The sequence below is a fragment of the Sus scrofa genome, chromosome 7 (genome assembly GCF_000003025.6).
Source record: "Sus scrofa isolate TJ Tabasco breed Duroc chromosome 7, Sscrofa11.1, whole genome shotgun sequence".
NCBI lineage: Eukaryota > Metazoa > Chordata > Mammalia > Artiodactyla > Suidae > Sus > Sus scrofa.
In genome coordinates, this window is record NC_010449.5 from 62,807,740 (window position 1) to 62,833,315 (window position 25,576).

At 39.1% G+C, this 25,576-nt stretch overlaps 1 protein-coding gene across 6 annotated transcripts in view; it reads left to right on the forward strand.

The window, feature by feature from the left end:
• SLC25A21 (solute carrier family 25 member 21) overlaps positions 387-25,576 on the forward strand; it is a 518,509-nt gene continuing 493,319 nt past the window's right edge. For 2 of the 6 annotated variants that reach the window (XM_021099146.1, XM_021099145.1), the window contains exon 1: positions 389-3,520. In XM_021099146.1, coding sequence (XP_020954805.1) covers positions 3,451-3,520 — 70 coding nt within the window. In that variant the 5' untranslated portion in view covers positions 389-3,450. Of the gene's footprint in view, positions 3,521-3,641; positions 3,781-13,616; positions 13,759-25,576 lie in introns of all 6 variants that reach the window. The other 4 variants (XM_021099142.1, XM_021099143.1, XM_021099141.1 and 1 more) reach the window with 4 other exon arrangements.

Genomic DNA, 25,576 nt, shown 5'->3' on the forward strand with positions numbered 1-25,576 from the left:
GATTATACTGCATTTTCCAGTTGGAAATTAATGAAGATAGGATTTCCCGTTGTGATGCAGTGGAAATGAATCCGACTAGGAATCATGAGGTTGCAGGTTCCACCCCTGGCCTCACTCAGTGGGTTAAGGATCTGACGTTGCCATGAGCTGTGGTGTAGGTCACAGATGTGGCTTGGTTCCTGCGCTGCTGTTGCTGTGGCGTAGGCTGGCAGCCAAATCTCCAATTCGACCCCTAGCCTGGGAACTTCCATATGCTGTGGATGCAGCTCTAAAAAAAAGCAAAAAAAAAAAAAAAAAAAAAAAAAAAAAAAAGAAATTAATGAAGATAAACCTTAAACTTGAGGAAAACAAAATCTTTCAAAATGAGCAAATATTGTAATTTTAAAGTATGGATCTTTGTTCTGAAATTTTTTTCTAAATTGTGTCAACACTGCTAGTTCTTCCCCAGTAATGTTTTCCCCCTTTTCCATAATAGTATATATATTTTTTCTGGACACACTGTCATCCAGCAAAATACTACCTTTCCCAACATCCATTGTACCTCATTACAGGCCTCGAGGCCGAGTTCTCACCAATGAGATTTATGTTATTTCCAGTGCTTTCTTTACCCTTCTAACCTTTCTTGTCTAGTGGTGCAAGCTTTAATTGTGGCTTACAATTGTGTCATTACATGAGGGGTAATAAATTTCTATCTTGTTTAAGTCACCATTATTTTGGTCTTGAACAGCAGCTGATCCAATAGCCCAATATAAAAACTATTCAAAAAGACACTGTAGAAACTGTCAGATACTTAAGTTCAGTGAGTATTTTAAGGTTCTTAATAATTTAGTTTCTAGTCACTTTGCAAACTGATAAACCAGCAATTTAATGATGTAATTCTCAACTAAGATCAGCTAAATCAATCAATAATTCAAAACATAAGCTTGATACTATACTATCAGGACATTACAGCATTAGGTAAAATAATAATAATGTAATGAATTGCGTCTAGGGAATCTGAAATAGCAGGTCAAGTAAATGTTACCACTTTCCCTTGTGCTAAAACTCCTATCATTCCAATACTGGCAATGGGCAAATGTGGCTGCAGAGAAGAGCTATAATCAGATATCTTAGCACAGTGGGTACTAGTTGACTTCCAAGCTCCAGAATGTTCTTATACCTAGGCCCCATCTCAGTTAATCTAGAAGTGTATGGCTAAATTATACGTGATATCAGGCCTTGCATTTTTCGCTCAAAGAAATCTGTTCTAGTCCAGAGAGGTTAAAAGCGGTAGTAATTTTCTAACAGGGTGTTTGGAAAGATGCCTGGGAGAATCAGTCTTCTGACTGAATCCGTAGGGGTTCTGAGAGATTAAAGTTTTAGTGAGACAACAAACCCACAACTATCTCTGCAAAGTTAAAATATTCAGAGATTAAGATATTTGTGGAAATGAATGGATCTGGGAATATTATTATACTTCCTGGAATAATCTAGGGAAGGCAAAAATTTACTTACAGTGCAACACGGCCAGATGCTCTCCATTAGATTATGTGCTCCAGGAGGGTTTTTAACTGTTACATTGTAGTCTCAATGAATGCAGAATTTGGTTCAGCATGCACCTTACAGTTTAATAGTGTTTAATAACATATTTCTTTAAATTTAAAAAGTTCTCTATTTCTATATGAGTAAACAAAATTAACTTGGGTGGTATTTAATTATTTTAGATTTCTTTGTGACAGAATATAGTTTGGTCTGTGGTTAATATTTAAATCTACAATCCCATGGCTATGAGAAGAGGGGATCCTGGGATTGAATCCCAGCTATGCCATAATTTACAGTGTGATCTTGGGAAAGTTTCCTCAATGGAAAATGAGGAAAATATTTTCCCTGAGCTCTAAAATTCTGATTTTGGTGCTTTGTATAAAGTAGGGCCTCAATATTTACAGAATGAATCAGTGATTCTATAGTGCACTCAAGACCTCATATTTAATTAGTAAAAGAATGAAACATTACTCAGAATCTTTTACTCTAAATAATGAAATTTCTGAAAACTATTTTTTGTAATATTTCAAATTTTGTAATTTTAATTAAATATGAGAAACTTTGTTTTTGTTTATCTGGTCACACAAGCAGTCTCTCCAATTCCTCGCTTCAGCCTGAGAAATAAATAGTTATGGCATTTTGTACATTTAATTGTAAATTATATACATTAAGTTGAACCTTATTACAAATCGCTGATATTTAATGGTTTTTGGCCTTCCTTCAAAAATGGCAAACTGACTATATTCAGTACTAAATACTCTGTTTAAGAAATAATATGACAATAAGGGTTCCAAAGCCTCTCAGTCAGTCTCCCTTTTACTCCTATCATTTCCTGCCCGTTTGGGGTGTGGCAGGTATTTTTCTAATTTCAGAATCTTGTGTCTCTCCTATACAGCATTTTCAACTTGTGGTTTAAAAACAGTCTACATTAGTATTTTTGTTTCATCAACTATCCCAAAGCACTAGTATGAATAATTAACCTTTTACAGAGATAATATACTGGGAGTTCCTTAACGTTCCTTGATTAGGTCAGTGTTTCTAAGACTTTAATATTCATAACAATCATTGGAAATCTTACTAAAATAGAAGCTTCTGAGCCCTATATCCAAAATATTCTGATTCAGTAGGTCAGGGCCGGACCATGAATTTGCTTTTCTTACAAACGCATACACATTAGACTGATGCCGGTGGATCCTACTTTGAGAACCACTGATGATAGAGAAGAGACTTTTTCGGTAATAAGCCCCCCCCCCCACCTTTGTCGTTCAGTAAATAAAGCTCAAGTTGATGAGGTAAAGATAAATTCCCTTAAGCCAAAAACATTTCTTATAAAAGTACTGCGTTAGCTCAATTGTAAGATAACTGTAAATTGGATTTGACCTAGTTGCTACAGCCCAAAATTTCAGGACGACTAACCACAAGGAATTTATTCAACTGTCTCTTTGGAACTGCACTGTGCTTTGGTTTTCGGGAGGGCAAGGGTCGCCCCAGCCTTGCCGCTGAAGTTCTAGGCTAGGGTCATTTTTTTTCTTGCGTTATCACAGGCAGAGCGTCCAGCTTGCCAAACTCGGCAGAAGGCTCCAGATAGGGAAACCCGTGGACGCCAATCTAGAGGACCAAACCGACCCGCTGCGGTCGACCAACCCAATCTCATCTGCGAGTCTTTTCGCCTCCAGGGTACCTCCGGGAGCCCAGGGAGCCAGGCGGGGGCGAGAGGGAGCCCCAGAAGGAGCGCAACAGGCAGGTCCCGACCCGTCGGCGATCACGCGGCGAGTCTCTGCCTCAAACCGTCCGCCGCCTCCGAGCAGTCGCCGGATTGCCGCCTCCCCACCCCCACCCCTCTCGCTCAGGAGAGGCTCTGCAGCTGGCGTACAGGCCCGCAAGCTCGCCCACGCATCAGCCCACGCCGCGGCCCTCGGGTTTGCAAAGATGTCCGCCAAGCCCAATGCCGGTTTCGTGAACGAGGCTTCTCGTCAGATTCTGGCCGGTGGTTCCGCTGGTAAGGCCGCCCCGCCAGGGGCTAGTCGCTTTTTCCTTCTCGTGTTCCTAAAACGTTTCTGAGACAAGTCTCCCCACCCACGTTTTGCTTTCTTCCTCTGCCTTCCGCGCTCCCGGGACAGAGCCCGAGCCCGAGCCCGAGCCGGTGGAGCGCGGGAGCAAAGGAGGCCGGGAGCGGGTGTCCCAGGTCAAGTTGCTGCGGAGCCCTCGCCAGCCGCTCTCTGGTTCCCCGCCTTCTGTGTTCCTAGCCTGGAAAGCAAGGTAGGCAGCCCTCAGGCCTGCAGCTTTGAGGAGGCCTTTTTGTCAGGCTGGTTATTTTTTGGGAAAAGAGCCAGTTTCCGACAGACTTATTTCTGCTGTCAATTGTAGCCGCTTTATCCCTTCAGCTAACTCATAACCCCTGCCTCCTTCGTTAAAGTGTTTACCTCAGGACTCCTCCACAGGTTTTCTTAATGCATCCTGTGACTGCTTGGAGCTATTTGTGCCTTAATAAGCATACTAAAATTACATGAATATGTCAACACATATAAACACCTTTGATATAATAGGCTTACATTAATTTATGGAGAGTTATGCTGTGGGGAAAAGCCTTTAGGAGAAAAATCTGTTATAACTAATTGTGGAAATAATTACTAAGTGTGGCTAGAAAAAGTTACTAACCCATGAGATTATGTTATTTGAACGTATTTTAAAGATTTTTAAAAATATAAATTATGAGTTGGTTGAAAATTTCATCTTATATACTGTGATGCATTTTTATTATGAATATATAAAATAATTACTGTAATTCACTCAAAAATATTTTTATAAATGTAAATATTCTCTTAATAAATTATGGTAATGCTAATATAATAAATCAGTAAGATTACTCGATGTCTAATATTTAACTCTCACAAGTAAATTTTATTTTCAAACAAATTTAGACTTTTTATAAAGGACTTTTACAAATTATGACTAGTTATCATGTCATGAAATCCTTGCATCTGTTGCATACCATAAACAGTCAGGTGTATTACTTGTAATCTGTACAGTTTCCTAAAGATGACATCTTATTAATGTGGCAATTAAGACATTCATTTCGTATATGTAATTGTGCTATGTCCAGCCGTTGTCATGATGTCAGTGACCCCATTTTCTACTTTTTTAGTTGTTTCCCAGTAGTAAGGATGAATTTGCACCAATTTATTCACCATTTTGGTCTAATTCCATAGTGTCCAAGACTCTGCTAGCTATCCCTAACTCCCTTGATTTATAGTCCATGACTCTGGTCAAAGAAAACTCAGCTGGGCCAATAGGGAGATGGAGCTAATTAGTGAACATCCTAACCTATGACTTGTGATTCATAAGCATCTGTATATTGGCTTAGATGATCATACTGGGTAAACTCAAGGGAAGTTAAAAGTAGATCAGACTATGGTCCTACTTACACTGTTTTGTTAGATGATACATATTTGGCATAAATATAATGTGTTATTCCATCATGTTTTTATAGTTGTAACTAATATGAATGAAATTCAGTACATTTATAAGATAAACATAGTATAGTTGTTATATATTTAGTACTATGAAATTATTGAGAAATGATGAGAATAATTTATACCTTCATCATAGTGAAAAAGGGTCATGTTTTTTCCTACTTGGCCAATAACATTTCCATAAAACTTTATATTTATTGGACTTTAATAAAGACAGGCTAATCATGTTACATATACTAGATAAGGGGTCAAAAAGAAATTAATATATGAGAGAGGTAGAACAGATTTCTTTGAGTGAAAAAAGCAAGGCCTGATATCACGTATAATTTAGCCATACACTTCTAGATTAACTGAGATGGGGCCTAGGTATAAGAACATTCTGGAGCTTGGAAGTCAACTAGTACCCACTGTGCTAAGATATCTGATTATAGCTCTTCTCTGCAGCCACATTTGCCCATTGCCAGTATTGGAATGATAGGAGTTTTAGCACAAGGGAAAGTGGTAACATTTACTTGACCTGCTATTTCAGATTCCCTAGCAGTTAAGTTCTGATTGCTGATATTGTCATCAAATGCAACACCTCTATGTATATGTGTTATATGGGCTTTTGATGCTAAAGGTTAAAAATACATTCCAGCTTTCTTGAGGGTAAAACAAGAAGTTGGAGAAGGTTTACTGGAGAAATACCTGGGTATCTCATGGAATTCAAAGTCTGAGATGCTTATCTGGAATTGACTGGAATCTGGAGCTGGAGCACTGGGGCAACTCAGGAAGTGAACTCTTGCCACTTCTTACTTCTTCCCTTACCAATGGTTAAGCATTTTCAAGGCAGCAGGGTGGTGGCTAATATTAGGGTCACAAGTAATACTTCTGTATTCATTAGGGTGCCTTGCCATACTTCCATAGATTTGCCTGTTGAAGAGTAAACATGTCCAAATGGACACAGGCAGCAAAAGTAAGTCTTACAGTGTCAGTTCCCTGTGCCCCTTGTTCTACAGACAAAACTGAAGAGGCCATATGATAGATGGTATGGGTGGTGGATCACTCTGTTTTTGAGGAGCCCCCTTAGATCCACAGACAAGCTGTTTTATAGACTTAATTTTGAGGTCTGTAGCTTTACCCTAAGTGAGATTGAGGTGGAAAGTCTTGTGCTGAACTGAAACTGGGGAGATGGATGAGAAATGGCCTTGTGACAGTCTCCCACAGATAACAGGAGAAACAACCTCCCAGCCGCTCCTCATCAGGCTGCTTGTCTTCTATTAGGTTAGGGAAATCACAGGGCATTCTGCCAAAACTCAGGTCAGATGGTAGTCAAGCCTTGTGTACATGGTCTTTGGGAGATGAGCGAGGTTGTCAAGCTGGAGATATTTCCCTGTTCCTGATATCTTCATCAGTCTTCTTTCTTACAGTGAACTGGTGTTTTGTGCTCTTCTGTCTACATGGAAGAATGTGGTCCCCAGTAGCTCCTGAGCTTATGTGCTCTTGACGTATTCTATGGAGAAAGCAAGAGAGTGACTCGTTTATTTGTTTTTCATTCCCAGTGTAAAATGCTGAAGAAGGTCTCAAAATAATCCAGTATTGGTCAGGGGCCCACTTCTGAACCACTCAACTGTAGTCAATACCCATGGGGAGGATTGGGGATCTCAGGGGACATTATTTTCCAAAGAAGCTAAACATATCATGAGATGGGCAGTAGATGTCTTTTATAACAATATATGTATGTCGTTTTTTAAGGGACTGTTTGTAATATTTATATTTAAAAGACTAAATGATGCACTGATAGTTGCTTGAACAATACACATCTAAAGACTGGCCTTGAGCTTGTAGCTATAGCTATTATATATAGATAGTTACTAGCGGCAACTTTGGTTTATATGATGAAAGCCATGCTCAAGACAAGTCAATATGTACTAGAGTTTAACAGAGAAGCCTTCTAGTCTGTGTTCTCAGCTTTAAATAATAGCATAAAATTCAGGTGAGCTAATAGAAGCCAGTAGAGAGAGCATCAGGAACATCAGCAAGGCCTGACTGCACAGGGGTAAGGAAGAGACCGGAAAGAGGCCAATGGATTAGTACTCAAAATATGGTCCAGGAATGAGCAGCATGGACATGGTAGCATCTGGAAGCTTGTTAAAAATATAGAATCTCAGGACAAGCCTACCCCATACCTACCATATCAGAATCTGCATTTTAGAAAGGTCCCCAAGTCACTGGTTTGCACTTTCAAGTTTTAGAAGCACTATGTTAGAAGACCTTTGAGAAAAGAATTATCCATGGAATGGGAGCCAGATTGTAGAAGGTTGCAAGTTAAATCTTTCTTAGTTTTCATTGCTGACCAGAGAGAGGAGAGTGAATTCTCTACTTCTTAATTATGTGCCCTCAATTTAACTTTCAAGCTTCTTTTCCTATCCTCTGCTACACATCCCATTTGGTATCTGCTCAATAGATCTGTTCACTGTACTTGAATGTTGCTTATACCTCTCCATTTTAATTTTCATTGCCTGGGATGTCTTCCCCTTATTTTCTCTACCTGTTGAAATCCTGCCCACTTTCCAAGGGCTGACTTGAAAACTATTTTCTGTGTAAATGTCTCCCAGGTGGCTGCTACAGCCCCATCCAGGTTTAACATTCTCATTAACATTGAATGATGCAGATAATAAAAATAGCTAACATTTATGGAGTAAATACTAAATGTCATACCTAGTCAAAATTTTACATATGTCTATGTTTCGAATCCTCACTACAACTCCAGGATGAAGAAGCTGATGCACAGAGGGCCTAATTAACTTGCCTGTAGTTGCACAAGCATGTAGATCATTTCTGTAGGAACAGGATAAGAGAGAGGCTAGGAAATAATATTCTCACTGGTAGATATTTTTAGAAATTGGAGAAATCAAGTCTACTATGATCTGTTATTATTCTCTCTCTTTTATTAGTGTGCATCCCTTAAAACAACTCTTATCTACTCATACAATCCTTTCAGTCTTTCTTCTGAATGGTATCTTGCTCTTTCCAAATAATTTCATCTATATGGGCATAAGATTAGCTTTTAGTGAAAAGAAAATTCTAATCCGTCCCACCCATCATGTGCAGTTGGGCGATTGTGGACTGAAAGGGGCTCTGACTTCTGGAGCAGGTGGGAGCTGAGATGTAGCCTATGCTTTAATTCATAACCTGTGTATCCTAGAGCAGAGGTAAGTCTGCCTGGGGGCGAAAGGAAATCTTTTTCTACTTTTTGTGAAGACACTAAATGGCAGCACACCTGATATCCGTGATGACAGAATTTCCCCAAACTTGCTGGAGCTCTCAAGGTCCCTGGGCCTCAATATCTCCCAGGTCCCACATCACTGCGTTGCCTGCTCCCCAGTAGGGCTCCATGAGGTTTCCCTTTTACCCATATCTCTTCCTTGGAGCCAGGAGCATGACTCCACCCCAAACCCTCCCATTCTCCGTAATGACCAATTTGGGCTCTTCCTTGTCTTTCTGAAACTCATGGGGTTCTTATTTCCCATTTCATGTAGGAGCCTTTTAGGCCTGCTCAGATGGATATCCTCCCCAAATTCTCACAGAGCTCTGACACCCAACTTCAGAATCTTCCAGCATCTCTGACAAAGCCCCCTTGGCCTCCTGAGAGACCCTGTTCTTGGCCAGGCCTGTCCGGCTCCCTTCTGAGAGCTTGGCTAGGCCCTGTCCAAACTGAATTTCCTCCATAGTAGAATCTCTAGGACTTTCCTCCTCCTGCCTCCCAGAATATTACACTCGTATTCCTTGGTGTCTGCAAGTCCCACTCCGAAGTCTGTTGAGGGTATTTCTCATCTGTCTATCATTTTACATATCACCATGCTGGCAGAACATTGATTTACTTCCCAGAATTTCCTGGCTGTTGTTTCTTCCTCTTCAGCCCCATGCTGTTTTGTGTCTTGTAGGCAAAAACTCTAACACATCTTCAATCACTGTTTTTATTTTGTGCATCTCGATGGAAGTGTTTTAGTCAAGTTGTTTAGTCAAAGTATCCTGGAAATAAGTTTTTCAGTTTTGCGCTAGACACAGTTCAAGTGCCTTGTACAGTTAATCACCTTCAAGGAACCAGATGAGAGAGTGAAATGAAAGACTTTTTCTGGAGGCGGGAGACCTGGGATTCATGGATAGGCTTCTGGGAGATGAACTGCTGAGAGTATATGTAAAATGTACGTTATGTTGATGGGAGAGAGTCCAAGGCTTTTAACCTAAAAAAGGGCACTAAAAAGGTATAGGATAATTTCAAATTTTATTTTTTAAACTCCTGATCTTATATATGTTATGTATCTTCATTTTCACAAGATTTCTTCCTTTTCTTACTCTAAAACAAAATACAGTTAAAAGAAAAGCCTTAATAGACAGTATGTATACTAGTAGTACTCTAGATTTTAATTTGGACTTGGTAATAAAAGGGCTGATACACCAGGGGGTAATCAAGGTTAAAATTTTGATCAAGGAAAATTCTTTTTCAGAATGGGTGCAAAGGGGACACACGTGTGATTTCGATAAATGGTACCTTTGGAAATACAGAATTTGGCAAACTGCATTTGTTTGTTAATAAATTGCAGGTTGTAATGAAACAGGTGAGCCATTATGACACATCAAAGAGAGGCTGGAACCCATTATCTGGGTAATTAGGGAGGAAAAAAAAATCTTATTAACTACATAGGAGGAAGCAACTCTATTGCTCAAATTAGTTATGAAATGCCCTTAAAAAATGTGTTTTAATTGCAGTATAGTCTCGTCTCTCAAAGAAAATCTAGCTCTCAAAAATATGAATTTAAGAAAAAATAAAATATGAATTACCTAAGGATATTTCGAAGGGTTTATTTTATTGTGTTTCGGTGAAACGTTTTAAAAGTGTAAGTATAGTATGTGGGCACATGATTCAATTGACATAAGAACGTAAAACAACTTTTATTTATTTTAGGAACACCTTGTTAAACCAGACCTTCCCTGCCTGCTCTCTGGCCCCATGCCCTACCCCCTTGTCCTGACTGCAAATCTCAGACCATTGAAAGTCTGGTGTTTTAAGTATAGCACAGTAGATAGATGTTCAGAAATGTTTGCTGATGACATTAAAGAATAAATATCAGAAGCCCAAGCCACAGAATATTATTCTTAGGGTCCAACTCTGAAGAAAGAAAAGTATTCTGGGATTCTAGTCATCAGACAACTGATACTTGCAACAATAAGGAACAATAAGGAAGAGAAACACATGACTGTAGCTTGAGATATGGAACATATAATCATTCAATAAATGAAGTGAAACCATTCAGATCTAAAATCCCTGCCACCTCCTGAGTGAGAGGCTCATGTTGATGTGTCATCTTTCGTTCCAGGATCCCAAATGGAAAATATACCAGTCATTTTCTTTTGTCTTTTTAGGGCTGCCCCTGTGGCATATGGAGGTTCCCAGGCTAGGGGTTGAATCTGAGCTGTAGCTGCTGGCTTACGCCACAGCTACAGCAATGCCGCAGTCACAGCAACGTCAGATCTGAACCTCAGGTCTGCAACCCACACTACAGCTCACGGCAATGCTAGATCCTTAACCTACTGAGCGATGCCAAAGATTGAACCTGCATCCTCATGGGTTCTAGTCAGATTCGTTTCCTCTGAGCCACAACGGGAACTCCACACCAGTCATTTTCAAACATCTTTATGATTTATGTATATGGTATTTTAAAAAGGGCAATGAGTGGAGTTCCCGTTGTGGCTCAGCAGGTTAAGAACCTGACATAGTGTCCATAAGGATGCAGGTTTGATCCCTGATGTTAAGGAACCAGCATTGCTGCAAGCTGTGGTGTAGGTCACAGATTCAGCTTGGATCTGGCATTATTGTGGCTGTGGTATAAGCCAGCATCTGCAGTTCTGATGAACTTCCATTTACTGCAAGTGTGGCCCTAAAAAGCAAAAAAAAAATAAAAAAATTAAAAAAATAAAATAAAAAAAGACTTTAAAAAGGGCAGTAAATAAAAAAATAAAATCAGGTTAAAGGTCTTCTACAGGATTCTTTATAATTGATCTGGATTTTAACTCATTTTTCTTCCCAATTTTCCTTTCCTTTTGCTTTCAAGTTATGTTTGTGTCAATTATGTCCATACTTTGATGCGATCATGGTTTATACACATTGTAAATATTCTAGTAAGTCTGTATTTTTTTATTGTTATCAATTGTATTAGTTTGCTAGGACTGTCTGAACAATGTTCTGCAAACTGGGTGGCATAAAACACAGGAAATCATTGTCTCACAATTTAGGAGGTTAAGAGTCTGAAATCAAAAGTCTGGGCTGTTTCCTTCTGGAGCACCTGAGGGAGAATCTGGGGTATGCCTCTCACCTAACTTGTGGCAGTTACCAACAATCCTTGTGTTCTTTGGCTGTCATCACAGGGCTTTCTCTCCCCTTTGGCCTCTGTGTCTGTCTAAATTTCTGTCTTCTTAGAACACCACTCACTGGATTTGGGGGCCCGTTCTAGTCTGGTAAGGTCTCATGTTAACTTGATTATGTTTGCAAACTCCCTGTTTCCAAATATAATCACATTCTCCAGGTTACAGGAGTTAGGATGTGAACGTATCTTTTAGGGGGGACACAATTCAACCCATAACAGACATTCGATTGCATTTTTCCCTTCATAGTGTGTTTGTCAAATTCATGTTCCATATCTCAAGCTACAGTCATGTGTTTCTCTTCCTTTCATTATCAATCTTTGGAAAAATTCCTCCCTCAGTTTTCAACCTACTATAAATGGCATATCTGTCTTTACCTTTTTGTTGTTGTTGTTTGTTTTCTTTTTACGGCGGTATTTGCAGCATAGGGAAGTTCCTGGGCTAGGGGTTGAATCTGAGCTGCAGCTGCCAGCCAACACCATAGCCACAGCAACACTGGACTGGAGCCGCCATCTACAACCTATGTCACAGCTTGCAGCAATGTTGGATCCTTAACCCACTGAACAAGGTCAGGGATTGGACCTGCATCCTCACAGAGACAACATCAGGTCCTTGACCTGCTGAGCCATAATGGGAACTCCTGTTTTTACCTTTTTGCTGAAACTGTTAACTACTGGTTTTCATTCCTCATTTTACCTAATCTTTGTGGAATTTTACATAGCTAACTGATTTTTCTTTTTTAAAGTTGTCTCTGCTGTTAATTTTCACCCCCTTCTCCATGTATGATCACTTTTTTTTTTACTGTCTTTGCTGGTTCCTCTTCTTTCCCTTTCCTTAAAAATACTTGTTCTGCAGGAGTTCGCGTCGTGGCTCAGTGGTTAGTGAATCTGACTAGGAACCATGAGGTTGCGGGTTCAATCCCTGGCCTTGCTCAGTGGGTTAAGGATTTAGCGTTGCTGTGAGCTGTGGTGTAGGTTGCAGACACGGCTTGAATCCTGCATTGCTGTGGCTCTGGTGTAGGCCGGCAGCAACAGCTCCGATTAGACCCCTAGCCTGGGAACCTCCATATGCCGCAGGAGTGGCTCAAGAAAAGGCAAAAAGACCAAAAAAACCAAAAAACCAAAAAACAAAAAACAAAAACCCAAAAACCAAAAAATGAAAAACAAAAAACTTGTTCTGCAGAATTCTAAGCCCTCCACCCATCCCCACTCTGTTATCTCCCTGTTCTCTGGCTTCAGTGTTATCCATGTGCAGATAACTCCCTCATCTAAATTTCCACTTCTTTCTGTCCCACAAACTCAAATTTCTAACCTATGCAATGAAAATAATGTAGAAATCAAGAATTCTGTTGTTTCTAATATTTTCAAAAATATAATCAAAGTAAATTTTGAAACTGCTATTAGACCCTCAGATACCATTTTCTCTTTGTTATAGAGCTGTGCTTATCCTTATTTTGAGTTCAGGCTTTCTCATTCATTCCTTTTGTTATCTTAAGTTGCAAATGGACTTCTCTGGATGTTTGGGTTGAGTGGATCCTATCTAATTGTCTAGTCAGTAATTACAAGTAAGACAAATAGTGTCTTTGTTAACACTTATTGAGTGGCTACTATGTGTAAATCACCTGACTTTACTTAAATCATCATTATTAATTTGTAATTTCTTTTTTTTTTGCTTTTGAGGGCCGCACCCTCAGCCCATGGAGGTTCCCAGGCCAGGGGTCAAATTGGAGCTGTAGCTGCTGGCCACAGCCACGGCCACAGCCACAGCCACGCCAGATCTGAGCCACGACTGTCACCTACACCACAGCTCACGGTATTGCTGCATCTTAACCCACTGAGTGAGGCCAGGAATGGAACCTGCATCCTCGTGGTTTCTAGTTGGTTTTGTTTCTGCTGTACCACAACAGGAACTCCTTAATTTGTAATTTCTTGAGGATGAGGAAAGTGAAGCTGAGAGAAATTAAGTAACTTGCTCAAAGCCAAACTCTTCTTGCTGTCGAAGCTGGTACTCCTACCCACGACCATTCCCTCCCTGCCTTGTGTTTAGAATGAGAAATCAGGTTAGCTGCCCCATATAGACAGAGCACTGCTTTCATAAGGCCTCTTTTTTTTTTCTTCTTCTCTTGAGTTAAATATTGTAGCTGCTCTGGGAATTTGAGTATTAATGAACAAACAGGGCCTGCCTTTGGAGGAACCAGTCATTTCTTGTTTTTGCCAGATCTTTAAATGTCAGCCACAGCACTGGTGTGAAATTCTCCATACTATCCAGCAGGAGGCTCTGTCAGCATCAGCAGGGCTACATCTTTTCTGCCACCCCCGACAGGCAGTTGACTGGGAATGAGCTGAGCTTCAGTCCTCAGGTAATTGTTTATTGAAGGCTTATGCAACCAGGTAAGACACTGAAGTGACTCACTGGAGTGAGAGCAACCCTAGAGCAGATTGGACAAAATTGTCTATGAAAAAGGAGGAAAGATAATTTGCATAAAATAGGTTTGTCTTGAGTCTTTTTGTTTATCTAGATCTGGTAACTTTAGGTTGGATGTGAGGGTGAATTTAGTTGACCGTCTGTAAAAACTAGAGTGGACAATTGTAGGGAGAAGATACGACTTTGGAGAAAGAATAATGAACTACATGTTTCAGTAGAATTGAATGACACCTAAAATAGAATTGTGGTGAAAAAAAGTTTGTGTGTGTGTATGTCTGTGTGAGAAAGAAAGAGAGAGAGATGACATGCTAATATCCTAATATTACTTGAACAGTTTTTTATGTTTATGGATCATCAAGTGTACCAAAATCAGAATAATGCAGTTATGGGAAACTGGTTTTAGTTCTCGTTGCTGTGGCTGCTTTTGTTATTATTGCAGTTATTATTTTTGAGGATGATTATAGAGGTAGAGTAAAATCCTTTGGAATAAATTACTGGTATGTCTCCAGAAATTCTGGAAAAAGCAGGGTTATTTTGGAACTGCCTTCTGGGGTAGTACATTTGGTTGGTTACTGTATCACCTTAACATAAGAGTCGAAGAACTGCATTCTGTACCTGTGTAGACCTATAGATGGTGCTGTCTTCCTATAATTTTTGTGATTTGCTTAAGAAAAAAAAAAAAAAAAAGGAAAGCTTTCTGCTGACAGAGTTAGATGTAGAAGTGAAGTGTCTTGACTTTTAATTAGATGTAAAACATTTGGAATAGGTGCCTTGCATAGATCATAGAGGATTGCAAGCTTGAAAAATATAGTAGACTGTATGTTTAGAGTTAATTTTTCCATTTAATTATAATTCTTAGCTATCTATGGAAAATAGATTGCTATATAGGAGTAAGGAGGTTGGAATAAACTATTTCTGTGGCTATAATACTTATTTTCTCTGTGGTGCTTTTGAATTTAGAGTTCTGGATCAAATAAAAATTGTTCATAAGCTTAACATAAATTAGTTGCTTGTAGGTCTTGGAGACTACTTTGTAAAAACAAAACTTCTAGATTCTATAACTTTGTTTTTCTAAATTCTCAGGATTAGAATGTGCATTAATGCTAATAGTAAATTATAAATTTCTATGAGCAGGATCTAGAGTGCCAAATGCATAGTTCTTTTTATCTATTTGAGTCTGCCACTCAAAATGCCATTTATTGTTTTAATATACCAGGCTTTAACATAATAAAGCGAGGGATATGCATGAAAAATATGTTTTTCTTAAACATAAGTTCTAAAAAGGGAATTATTTTTCTTAAGTTAATACATAACTGTGTTGTGAAGTTAGTGGGAAAATACCTTCCAGACAAAGATATCACCAAAAAAGAAAACTATCAGCCAATATCTTTGATGAATAGAGGCGCAAAAATTCTCAACAAAATTTTAGCCAATTGAATTCAACAACCTATCAAAAAGATTGTATACCATGACCAGGTGGGATTTATCCCAGGTTCACAAGGATGGTTCAACACACGCAAAATCAATCAACATCATACACCACATTAACAAAAGAAAAGTCAAAAACCATATGATCATCTCAATAGATGCAGAAAAAGCTTTGACAAAGTTCAACATCCATTCATGATAAAAACTCCCACCAAAGTGGGTATAGAGGGAACATTCCTTAACATAATTAAAGCCATTTATGACAAACCCACAGCAAATATAATTCTCAATGGAGAAAAATTGAAAGCCTTCCCACTAAAATCTGGAACAAGACAGGGATGCCCACTCTCACCACTGCTATTCAACATATTATTGGAAGTCCTAGCCACAGCAATTAGACAAACAAAAGAAATCAAAGGCATCCAAATAGTAAGAGAAGAGGTAAAACTGTCACTGTATGCAGATGACATAATACTTTATATAGAAAACCCTAAGGACTCAACCCAAAAACTACATGAACTGATCAACAAATTTAGCAAAGTAGCAGGATTTAAGATTAACATTCAGAAATCAGTCACATTTCTGTATGCTAACAAAATATTAGAAAATGAATACAGAAATATAATACCTTTTAAAATTGCACCCCAAAACATCAAATACCTGGGAATACACCTGACCAAGGAGGTAAAGGACTTATATGCTGAGAACTATTAAACGTTAATCAAGGAAATTAAAGAAGATGTAAAGAAATGGAAAGATAGTCCATGTTCCTGGGTTGGAAAAATTAATATTGCAAAAATGGCCATACTGCTCAAAGCAATCTACAGTTTCAGTGCAATCCCTATCAAATTACCTATGATATTTTTTACAGAATTGGAAAAAAACAATCCAAAAACTTATATGGAACCACAAAAGACCCAGAATCGCCAAAGCAATCCTGAGGAACAAAAACCAAGCAGGAGGCATAACTCTTCCGACTTCAAGCAATATTACAAAGCCACAGTCATCAAGACAGTGTGGTACTAGTACCAAAACAGACAAACAGACCAATGGAACAGAGTAGAGAACCCAGAAATAAACCCAGACACTTATGGTCAATTAATCTTTGACAAAGGAGGGAAGAACATAAAAGGGAAAAAGACAGTCTATTCAGCAAGTGTTGCTGGGAAACCTGGACAGCTGCATGCAAATCAATGAAACTAGAACACACCCTCACACCATGCACAAAAATAAACTCAAAATGTCTGAGAGACTTAAATATAAGACAAAACACCATCAAACTCCTGGAAGAGAACTTAGACAAAACATTCTCTGACGTCAATCTTATGAGTATTTTCTCCAGTCAGTCTCCTAAAGCAACAGAGACAAAAGCAAAAATAAACTAATGGGACCTAATTAAACTGTCAAGCTTCTGCACAGCAAAGGAAACCAAAAAGAGACCAAAAAGACAACTTACAGAATGGGAGAAAGTAGTTTCAAATGATGCAACTGACAAGGGCTTAATCTCTAGAATATATGAGCAACTCATACAACTCAACAGCAAAAAAGCCAATCAATCAATGGAAAAATGGGCAAAAGACCTGAATAGACATTTCTCCCAGGAAGATGCACAGATGGCCAACAAACACATGAAAAAAATGCTCCACATCCCTGATTATTAGAGAAATGCAAATCAAAACTACCGCGAGATGCTACCTCACCCCAGTCAGAATGGCCATCATTAATAAGTCCACAAAGAACAAGTGTTGGAGGGGTTGTGGAGAAAAGGGAACCCTCCTGCACTGTTGGTGGGAATGTAAGCTGGTACAGCCACTATGGAGAACATTATGGAGGTACCTTAGAAATCTATACATAGAAGTACCATATGACTCAGCAATCCCACTCTTGGGCATATATCCGGACAAAACTTTCCTTAAAAAAGACATATGTTCATTGCAGCTCTATTCACAATAGCCAAGACGTGGAAACAACCGAAATGTCCATCAACAGACAATTGGGTTAGGAAGATGTGGTATATATACACAATGGAATATGACTCAGCCATAACAAAGAATGACATAATGCCTTTTGCAGCAACATGGATGGAACTAGACTCTCATACTGGGTGAAATAAGTCACAAAGAGAAAGACAAATACCATATGATATCACTCATATCTGGAATCTAATATAAGGCACAAATGAACCTTTCCACAGGAAAGAAAATCATGAACTTGGAGAACAGTCTTGCAGTTGCCCTGGGGGAGGGGGAGGGAGTGGGAGGGATTGGGAGCTTGGGGTTAACGGGTGCAAATTATTGCTCTTGGAATGGATTTACAATGAGATCCTGCTGTGTAGCACTGAGAACTATGTCTAGATACTTACATTGCAGCATGACAATGGGAGAAAAAATTATGTATACATGTATATGTAACTGGGTCCCTATGCTGTACAATGGGGAAAAAACCCCGAAAATACCTTAAGTCCTCGTTGCTGGTTCAAACTATAGCCACAAGATGGCAGTATAACTTTCCCATGTCTTAAAATATTTCTAAAATGATTACTAGATTAAATAAATTCTTTCTTAATAAGAAATGTGTACAGTTGTGAAATTTTAATGAAATTATGAATATTGAAAGTACTTAATATGAGACATATTAAAAACTAGCAATTTAAAAAATTTATTGGAGTATAGTTGATTTACAATGTTGTTTTAGTTTTAGGCGTATAGCAAAGTGAATCAGCCATACATATATACACATCTACTCTTTTTCAGATTCTTTTCCCACCTATATTATTATAAAATATCAGGCAGAGTTCTCTGTGTAGTAAGTAGGTCCTTGTTCATTATCCCTTCTCTGTATAGTAGTGTGTATGCATTTTTTTTTTTTATTGAGCAGTTTTCGTTGCATTAAGAACATATTTATTTTATATTCTTTTAGGTCGAAAGTAGGTATGTGATGATGTCAAAATTTTAAGACATATCACCAGCTTTCTTTTACAGAGCATTATAGTCTCATGTTTGCCTGATCATGAATCAGTAAGTGACTTTTTTCTATTTCCTTGATGTTTTCATGAGGACCTTCATTGGCCTGTATCTTCTGTTCTTTCAAGCACACATATGCTGGGTATTAGAAGGCCAGCAGAGAAGCAGAAAAGGGAGAGAGGAAAGAAAGAAAAGTAGAGGTAATGGCATCTGAGTTATTAAAAACAATGAAATAAAACAGTGGTAATGGTGTCTATGTGACTCTTGTCTGATTTATATGTCCCATAGTTTAAAACTGTATCATTTATCCATTCAGTATTGGGTATTTAAATAGCTGTTATCCAGTACTATCTGTATTTTTAATGTTTTCATTGGTATGTTTATATTTTATGTAGTATTATGTTTCACTCTACATGGATGCTTTTCACAATTACTTTAGTTTCTTTGATTTTTTTTTTGTAATTAATTTGAAAGATTACCCTGGATCTATTTCTTATATTTTATGTCTTGCAAAGAGTGAGCTCCTTTTAGGTGGAGACCAAGCCTTATTTACTTTGTATCTCGAGCCCTGGCACTGTGCTTAGTCTATAGTAGCCGCTTAATAAACCTATTTTTGTTCAAATGACGTTTGTCACAAAGCAGTACAATTCTCTTGGGGCCTATTTTGCTCATGTGCCCCTGCCTAAGTGTGGCAGAGCTAAAGAAAATACCTTTTAGGTTAGAAGTCAAGCACTTAGAATTTTTTCATAGCATCTTATTTTGCTAATAGTGGAGGGAATTTTCCTTATAGGAGTGATAATTTCTCAAAGCAGAACTGAAAATAAAACATTAATTAAAAAAATTTTTTTTGTGTGTGTGTGTGTTTTTTGGGCTGCATTCACAGCATTTGGAGATTCCCAGGCTAGGAGCTGAATTGGAGCTATGGCCAGTAGCCTATGCCATAGGCACAGCAAAGACAGATACAAGCCACAACTGCCACCTACACCACAACTCATGGCAACACTAGATCCTTAACCCACTGAGCGAGGCCAGGATCAAACCTGCTTCCTTATAGATTTGTTTCCGCTGAGCCATGATGGGAGCTCCAAAACTTTTATTTTTTGACTGAAGCTATCTAAATGAAAATGGTGTTATGCTAAACAATATGATTTGCTTTCTATAATGGGATACTTGATATATAATCAATATAATATGGGCAGTTATTGCTTGTATACAGCTATACACAGAAATATTTTATATTGTAAACTTGAAAAGGAAGTCTATCACTTTGTTATTTATATAAGATAGAAATAGATGGCAAGATTTTTTTGTGGGCAAGTTAAAAAAAAAGACTCAGTTACCATTTATAGGAAAAACATGTTATATATGTGTGTGTGTGTATATGTATATATATATATATGAGAAATGCTGTTACCATGTGTGAGAAATATAGAGTTTCACTCAATACCTTAAATGTAGGTCATGTTCCAAAAATTTGTAGTTTTAGGGTAAATTTTTGCAGTCAGGGTGTATTTCCTTCTAGAACAATGTTATGAAATTTGTAGGGGGAGTTCCCGTCGTGACACAGCGGAAACAAATCCGACTAAGATCCATGAGGATGTAGGATCAATCCCTGGCCTTGCTCAGTGAGTTAAGGATCCTGTGTTGCTGTGAGCTGTGGTGTAGGTCGCAGATGTGGCTCGGATCTGGTGTTGCTGTGGCTGTGGTATAGGCCAGCAGATATAGCTGCAATTCAATCCCTAGCCTGGGCACCTCCATATGCTGCTAGCGCAGCCCTAAAAAAGCCAAGAAAAATAAATTTGTAGGTGAGCCCCCAAAATCTTTTTTTTTTTTTTTTACCTGTAATAACTGAAATATCTCTACTAGGAGCCATGAACCCCAGGACATTTAGGACTCTTAAAGCCCAAGTATAGAGACCTTCTGAGGTTAACCTCCCTGGAGGTTTCAAGGGCTGTAAACTGTGGGCAGTGAGACTGAGTTGCTCAGATGTGGAGAGCCCCTGGTGACATCTAATTAGCAATGAGATAGGAATGTGTCCTCATCCAGAAGGGAAAGGGTGCCTGCAGGAGAATAAGGGCTCTTTGAATGTGGTTTTACATTCACAGAGGACCTTGTAAATTTAAACTTCTGGTCTTTCTTTCAAATATTTCTCTCAAAAGCTAGATATAAATTCATTGCTTTTGTCATTGCAATTGTGTGTTTCAGAAGCATTACTATGTGAAATGTAGGCATTTAAAATAAACTACATTTTAAAACTTAGTTGGCATTTCTTTGCTTTTTAATAAAGTAAATTGAGAGCCTCAAAAAATAGAAGGTCTTAAGTCTCTTTCAACCTTTGAGAAACTCTGATTTTTTTTTTTTTTTTTTGGTCTCTTTTAGGGCCGTACCTGCAGCATATGGAGGTTTCCAGGCTAGGGGTTGAATCAGAGCTGTAGCTGCTGGCCTACATCACAGCTACAGCAATGTGGGATCCAAGCTGTGTCTGCGACCTACGCCACATTTCACAGCAACTCGGGATCCTTAACCTACTGAGCGGGGCCAGGATCAAACCTGCAACCTCATGGTTTCTAGTCAGATTCATTGCCACTGTGCCACGATGGAAACTTCAGAGAAACTCTGATCTTAAGGGACAAGGACAAATGAGTTCTAAAGGTTCTCTAATTGTTTCTGGAACATATTTGTGCAATGAAGAGATGAATGGACGGATTGGGGGTGGTGGTGGATGGATTTTGAATAGTCAGACAGCAGAGGTGGACCAAAGGTAGACCAAAGGGGAGTTGCAAACACGAAGCATCAAGGTTGGAGAAAATGAGGATTGTGGGTGGTCATTAGTATGTGTAGGTTGTGAGGAATTTAACTATTTCTGCATTGAAAATGTCTGCATTTTTTGGTTATGATTTGTGCAGTCTATATGAATTTACGTATCCTTACGTTTGAATAAGCAGAGAAATCACTTTTTTTTTTTTTTAATCTTTTTGCTATTTCTTGGGCCACTCCTGCGGCATATGGAGGTTCCCAGGCTAGGGGTCGAATCGGAGCTGTAGCCACTGGCCTACACCAGAGCCACAGCAACTCGGGATCTGAGCCTCGTCTGCAACCTACACCACAGCTCACGGCAACGCCGGATCGTTAACCCACTGAGCAAGGGCAGGGACCGAACCCGCAACCTCATGGTTCCTAGTCGGATTCGTTAACCACTGCGCCATGACGGGAACTCCAGAAATCACATTTTTAATATATATTTTATCAACATTGCATAGCTGGGAAAATAGGCATATATTAAATTAAAATGTCCTAGTTTATATATTTTATTGATCTTTAAGTAACATTGACAAGTTTTAAATGTAAGAAGTCATAATATTAATTATTAGATAAACTTTTTTTTTTTTGGGTCTTTTTTTCTTTTTTTTTTTTTTCTAGGACCGCACCTGCAGCATATGGAGGTTCCCAGGCTGGGGGTCTAATCGGAGCTGTAGCCACTAGCCTACGTCAGAGCCACAGAAACTCGGGATCGGAGCCTACACCACAGGTCATGGCAACTCAGGATCCTTAACCCACTGAGCGAGGCCAGGGCTCGAACCCACAAACTCATGGTTCATAGTTGGATTGGTTAACCACTGAGCCATGACAGGAACTCCCAATTGTCAGATAAACTTGATGTAAGACTATGACAGATATTAAAACATGCTTTTATTTTTCCCAGTCAACAATAAAGTTCCCTGAGGTTAAGAATCTTGGACTGATGGAGTTCCTGTTCCCTGGCCTTGCTCAGTGGGTTAAGGATCTTGAATGGCCATGAGCTGTGGTGTAGGTTACAGATGTGGCTCGGATCTGGCGTTGCTGTGACTGTGGCGTAGGCCAGTGGCTATAGCTCTGATTAGACCCCTAGCCTGGGAACCTCCATATGCTGTGGGTGTGGGCCTAAAAAGACAAAAAGACAAAAAAAAAAAAAAAATCTTGGGCTGTTAAGTGCCCTATTACATCCCCAGTGCCTAAAACAGAGATTCTGGCCCAGGATAGGTACTCAGCGAACATGGGTTGCATAGATAGATGACTGAATCAGTGTCAGTCCCGTTTATTTTGGTTTTCAATTTTGAACATTAATTAATTTGAAAAATTCTAAACTTTTCGCCAAGACTCTAGAGCATTTATTGCTTCTTAAATGACCTGAAGAGTTGATTAAGTTCCTGTCATGCCCAATACATGTCCCTAGTGGTGAGGAGAATCATTGCTGCCAAACTGAGACATTACCCTAGGAACCATGCATTGCCTAAGGTGCACTGTTCCATTTTATTCCTCACAGCTGCAAAGGAAGAAAACAGTAATCCAGAAGGGCTTAGTTTTCCTTCCCTGATTGCTTAATGTAGCAGTCAGTCCTAGGGAGACTTTAAACATAGGTACTACAAGTCCCATTGATCCTGCAGTTGGATATATGTCTTCCTGGAGTGGATGTAGATCTGTTTCTTGCCAATACCTGATTTCCCAGGAATGGTTATAAGACATGTAGACTCTCTGATTGTTGAGTTGTTGACTGTTTGGAGGATGGTTTATTTTGTCAAGTTCAAAAGCTGCTGTATGAGTTGCATTTTTTTTCCACGCAGTCTTTCTGCTTGTCCCTTGCTCCCTTAGGAACCCCCAGGTCACTCCCATATGTGTTGCATACACAGAGAGATGCATGTAGTCGTGTGTCAATGGACTTCTTCAGTAGGGTCAGAGCAACCTAGTCTTAATTGTCTCTTTGGGTCTGTTAAGTTTGTACCTTGGTGTCAGAAAGAGTTAACACATTCATGGGTGAGTGTTTGTATGTCTGTGTCTGAAATATGTGCATTGATCTACCTCATTTTTGTTATTGGATCTTTATTTTGGAATTATATCCTTTTCCAAAAATAGTTCCATAGATGGCAGATTTTTGAGTATACTGGGGGAACAAAGCCATAAATAAGTATAACTGAGACCAACAAAGAAGAAGAAAATAGGGTACCCTGTCAAGAGACATTCCTGTTTTAATAGTGAACTTTACCTTACAGAAAGAGTAGAGGTAACACCAGCAGATGGTGTCCTGTGGGGATTCTGATGTTTTACCACCTGCCATTAGATCCCATCTTGGACACTCACTATATGTGTTACTGTGGGCAGTCAGTTTAATGTGTCTGTGCTTCATCCAGAAAACATAGAGACACATTGCAATCTACTTCGTAAGGCTGTTAGAAGGATCAGATGTGTTGGTATGTGTAAAGTGCTTGTCACTTTGCCTGGTGCTTAGTAAGCACTCTAAGCATGGTTATTATTAATGGAGAGGGAACACATAAAAGAACTTTGGCATATTCCAAACATTTTAGAAAATCTTTAGGTACATGACATATGATATGCTGACTATAATTCTGTTCTACAACTTAGAATGTAAACCCGATTTTTCTTTTTACCTTTTAGAAACCTCATCTTGTTTTTGCTTCACTCAGCTGGCTGGTGATAGAGTTTTGTTTTGTTCTCAAACCTGGAAGTCATTAACATAATCCCATTTTTCATCAGATGATGTGGTCTTTTTATTCCCCAAATGGAGTCATTAGGTTGCTTCTGGAAATTTTCTTCCTGGTATTCCATAGTGGACCTGTAGGGATGGTTCTTAATTCATATCCCAGTGGTTATCCTGTCAAATAACTTGGATTATCCCCTTATCCCAAAACTTACTTTTTTTTTTAAAAGAAAGAAGGGCATTTATGCCCATTTTGTAGTTATTCTATTGTATTTACCATCCATAATAACTTTGGCGGTCTTAAAATTGTAATGTTTGGAGTACATTTTATCAAGCACTATTGGTCAAGGAATAAACACTTTGTCTTTAATGTCATTATTTCCATATCCCACCCAGTGATAAAGAGACCCCCGTGATGGACAACTTCTGATTTGTAGGTTAACTAGGTTCTGTTAGTCCTTTCCCAGGAGGTGAGGCAAAATTATTACCTAAGTTTATAAATAACCATCTTTCCTTTTTCTCCTTAGTTTCTGTATTTTTTTTTTTTTTGTCTTTTGTCTTTTTGCTGTTGTTGTTGTTGTTGTTGTTGCTATTTCTTTGGGCCGCTCCCGCGGCATATGGAGGTTCCCAGGCTAGGGGTCGAATCGGAGCGGTAGCCACCGGCCTACGCCAGAGCCAGAGCAACGCGGGATCCGAGCCGCGTTTGCAACCTACACCACAGCTCACGGCAACGCCGGATCGTTAACCCACTGAGCAAGGGCAGGGACCGAACCCGCAACCTCACGGTTCCTAGTCGGATTCGTTAACCACTGCGCCACGACGGGAACTCCCTAGTTTCTGTATTTTTACATCTCTCAACTCCAGGGTTTAGTGCTCTCCCTCAGGGCCTGTCCAGGGCTTCACGCTAAAGCCCCCCATGTTTTATGACTCTCATCTGACTTTTATTTTTTTTTTAATTTTTAATTTAATTTTATTTTTTAGGGCTACACCCGCGGCATATGAAGTCCCAGGCTAGGGGTCGAATAGGAGGTGTAGCTGCTGGTCTACACCACAGCCACAGCAATCTGGGATTTGAGCTGTGTCTGACTTACACCACAGTTCATGGCAATGCTGAATCCTTAACCCACTGAGCACGGCCAGGGATTGAACTTGTGTCCTCATGGATACTAGTCACATTCATTTCCACTGAGCCGTGATGGGAACTCCCTAATCTCACTTTTTAAATCTCTGATTTTATTCTAGGAAAATTTTATTCTAGTAGCTAAATTGATATATTTAATGAGTTGTACTTTTTTTCCTATGGGATAGGCTCTAAACTGTGCCTTTCCCCCCAAAGAATGTTTGAGTTACGGTAGGCCAATCAGGAAGGAAGTTTTGAGCCACCTATAAAATCAGCTCTCCCCATCTGCTTTGTCACCACAAATGTTGGAAAAAGCATCAAAGATGTCTTCTGTGGAACCCCAAATGTCTGATCCTTGATACTAATGGTGATGGAATTATCAGTCAAAAGCCTTCTCTTTTCATCCTGGTTTCTCCCAAACAAACAAAACACACACACAAACATATATGTCAAAATACTTTCTACCTGAGCTTTAAGCAGCTGTCCTATTATTTATACATTGACATTATTATATTTATGTGTATACAATCTACTTTTCAGAAATATTTTTGAATTAGTTCTCCCCAATGTCCATGAATTCATCCAGAAAACATTTCTTAAATTTCTTATGTGTACTAGGCCCTGTGATAACAGCTACCTGTGGCTGATCTGACTTTACCCATGAGGAATGTGCAGCATGGAAAGGCTGGTAACAGTTAACTGAATCCATTTGCCAGAAGGCGGGTGCTTCGTTCACCAAGCTTCACTAAAATTTGATATTTTGCTTTCG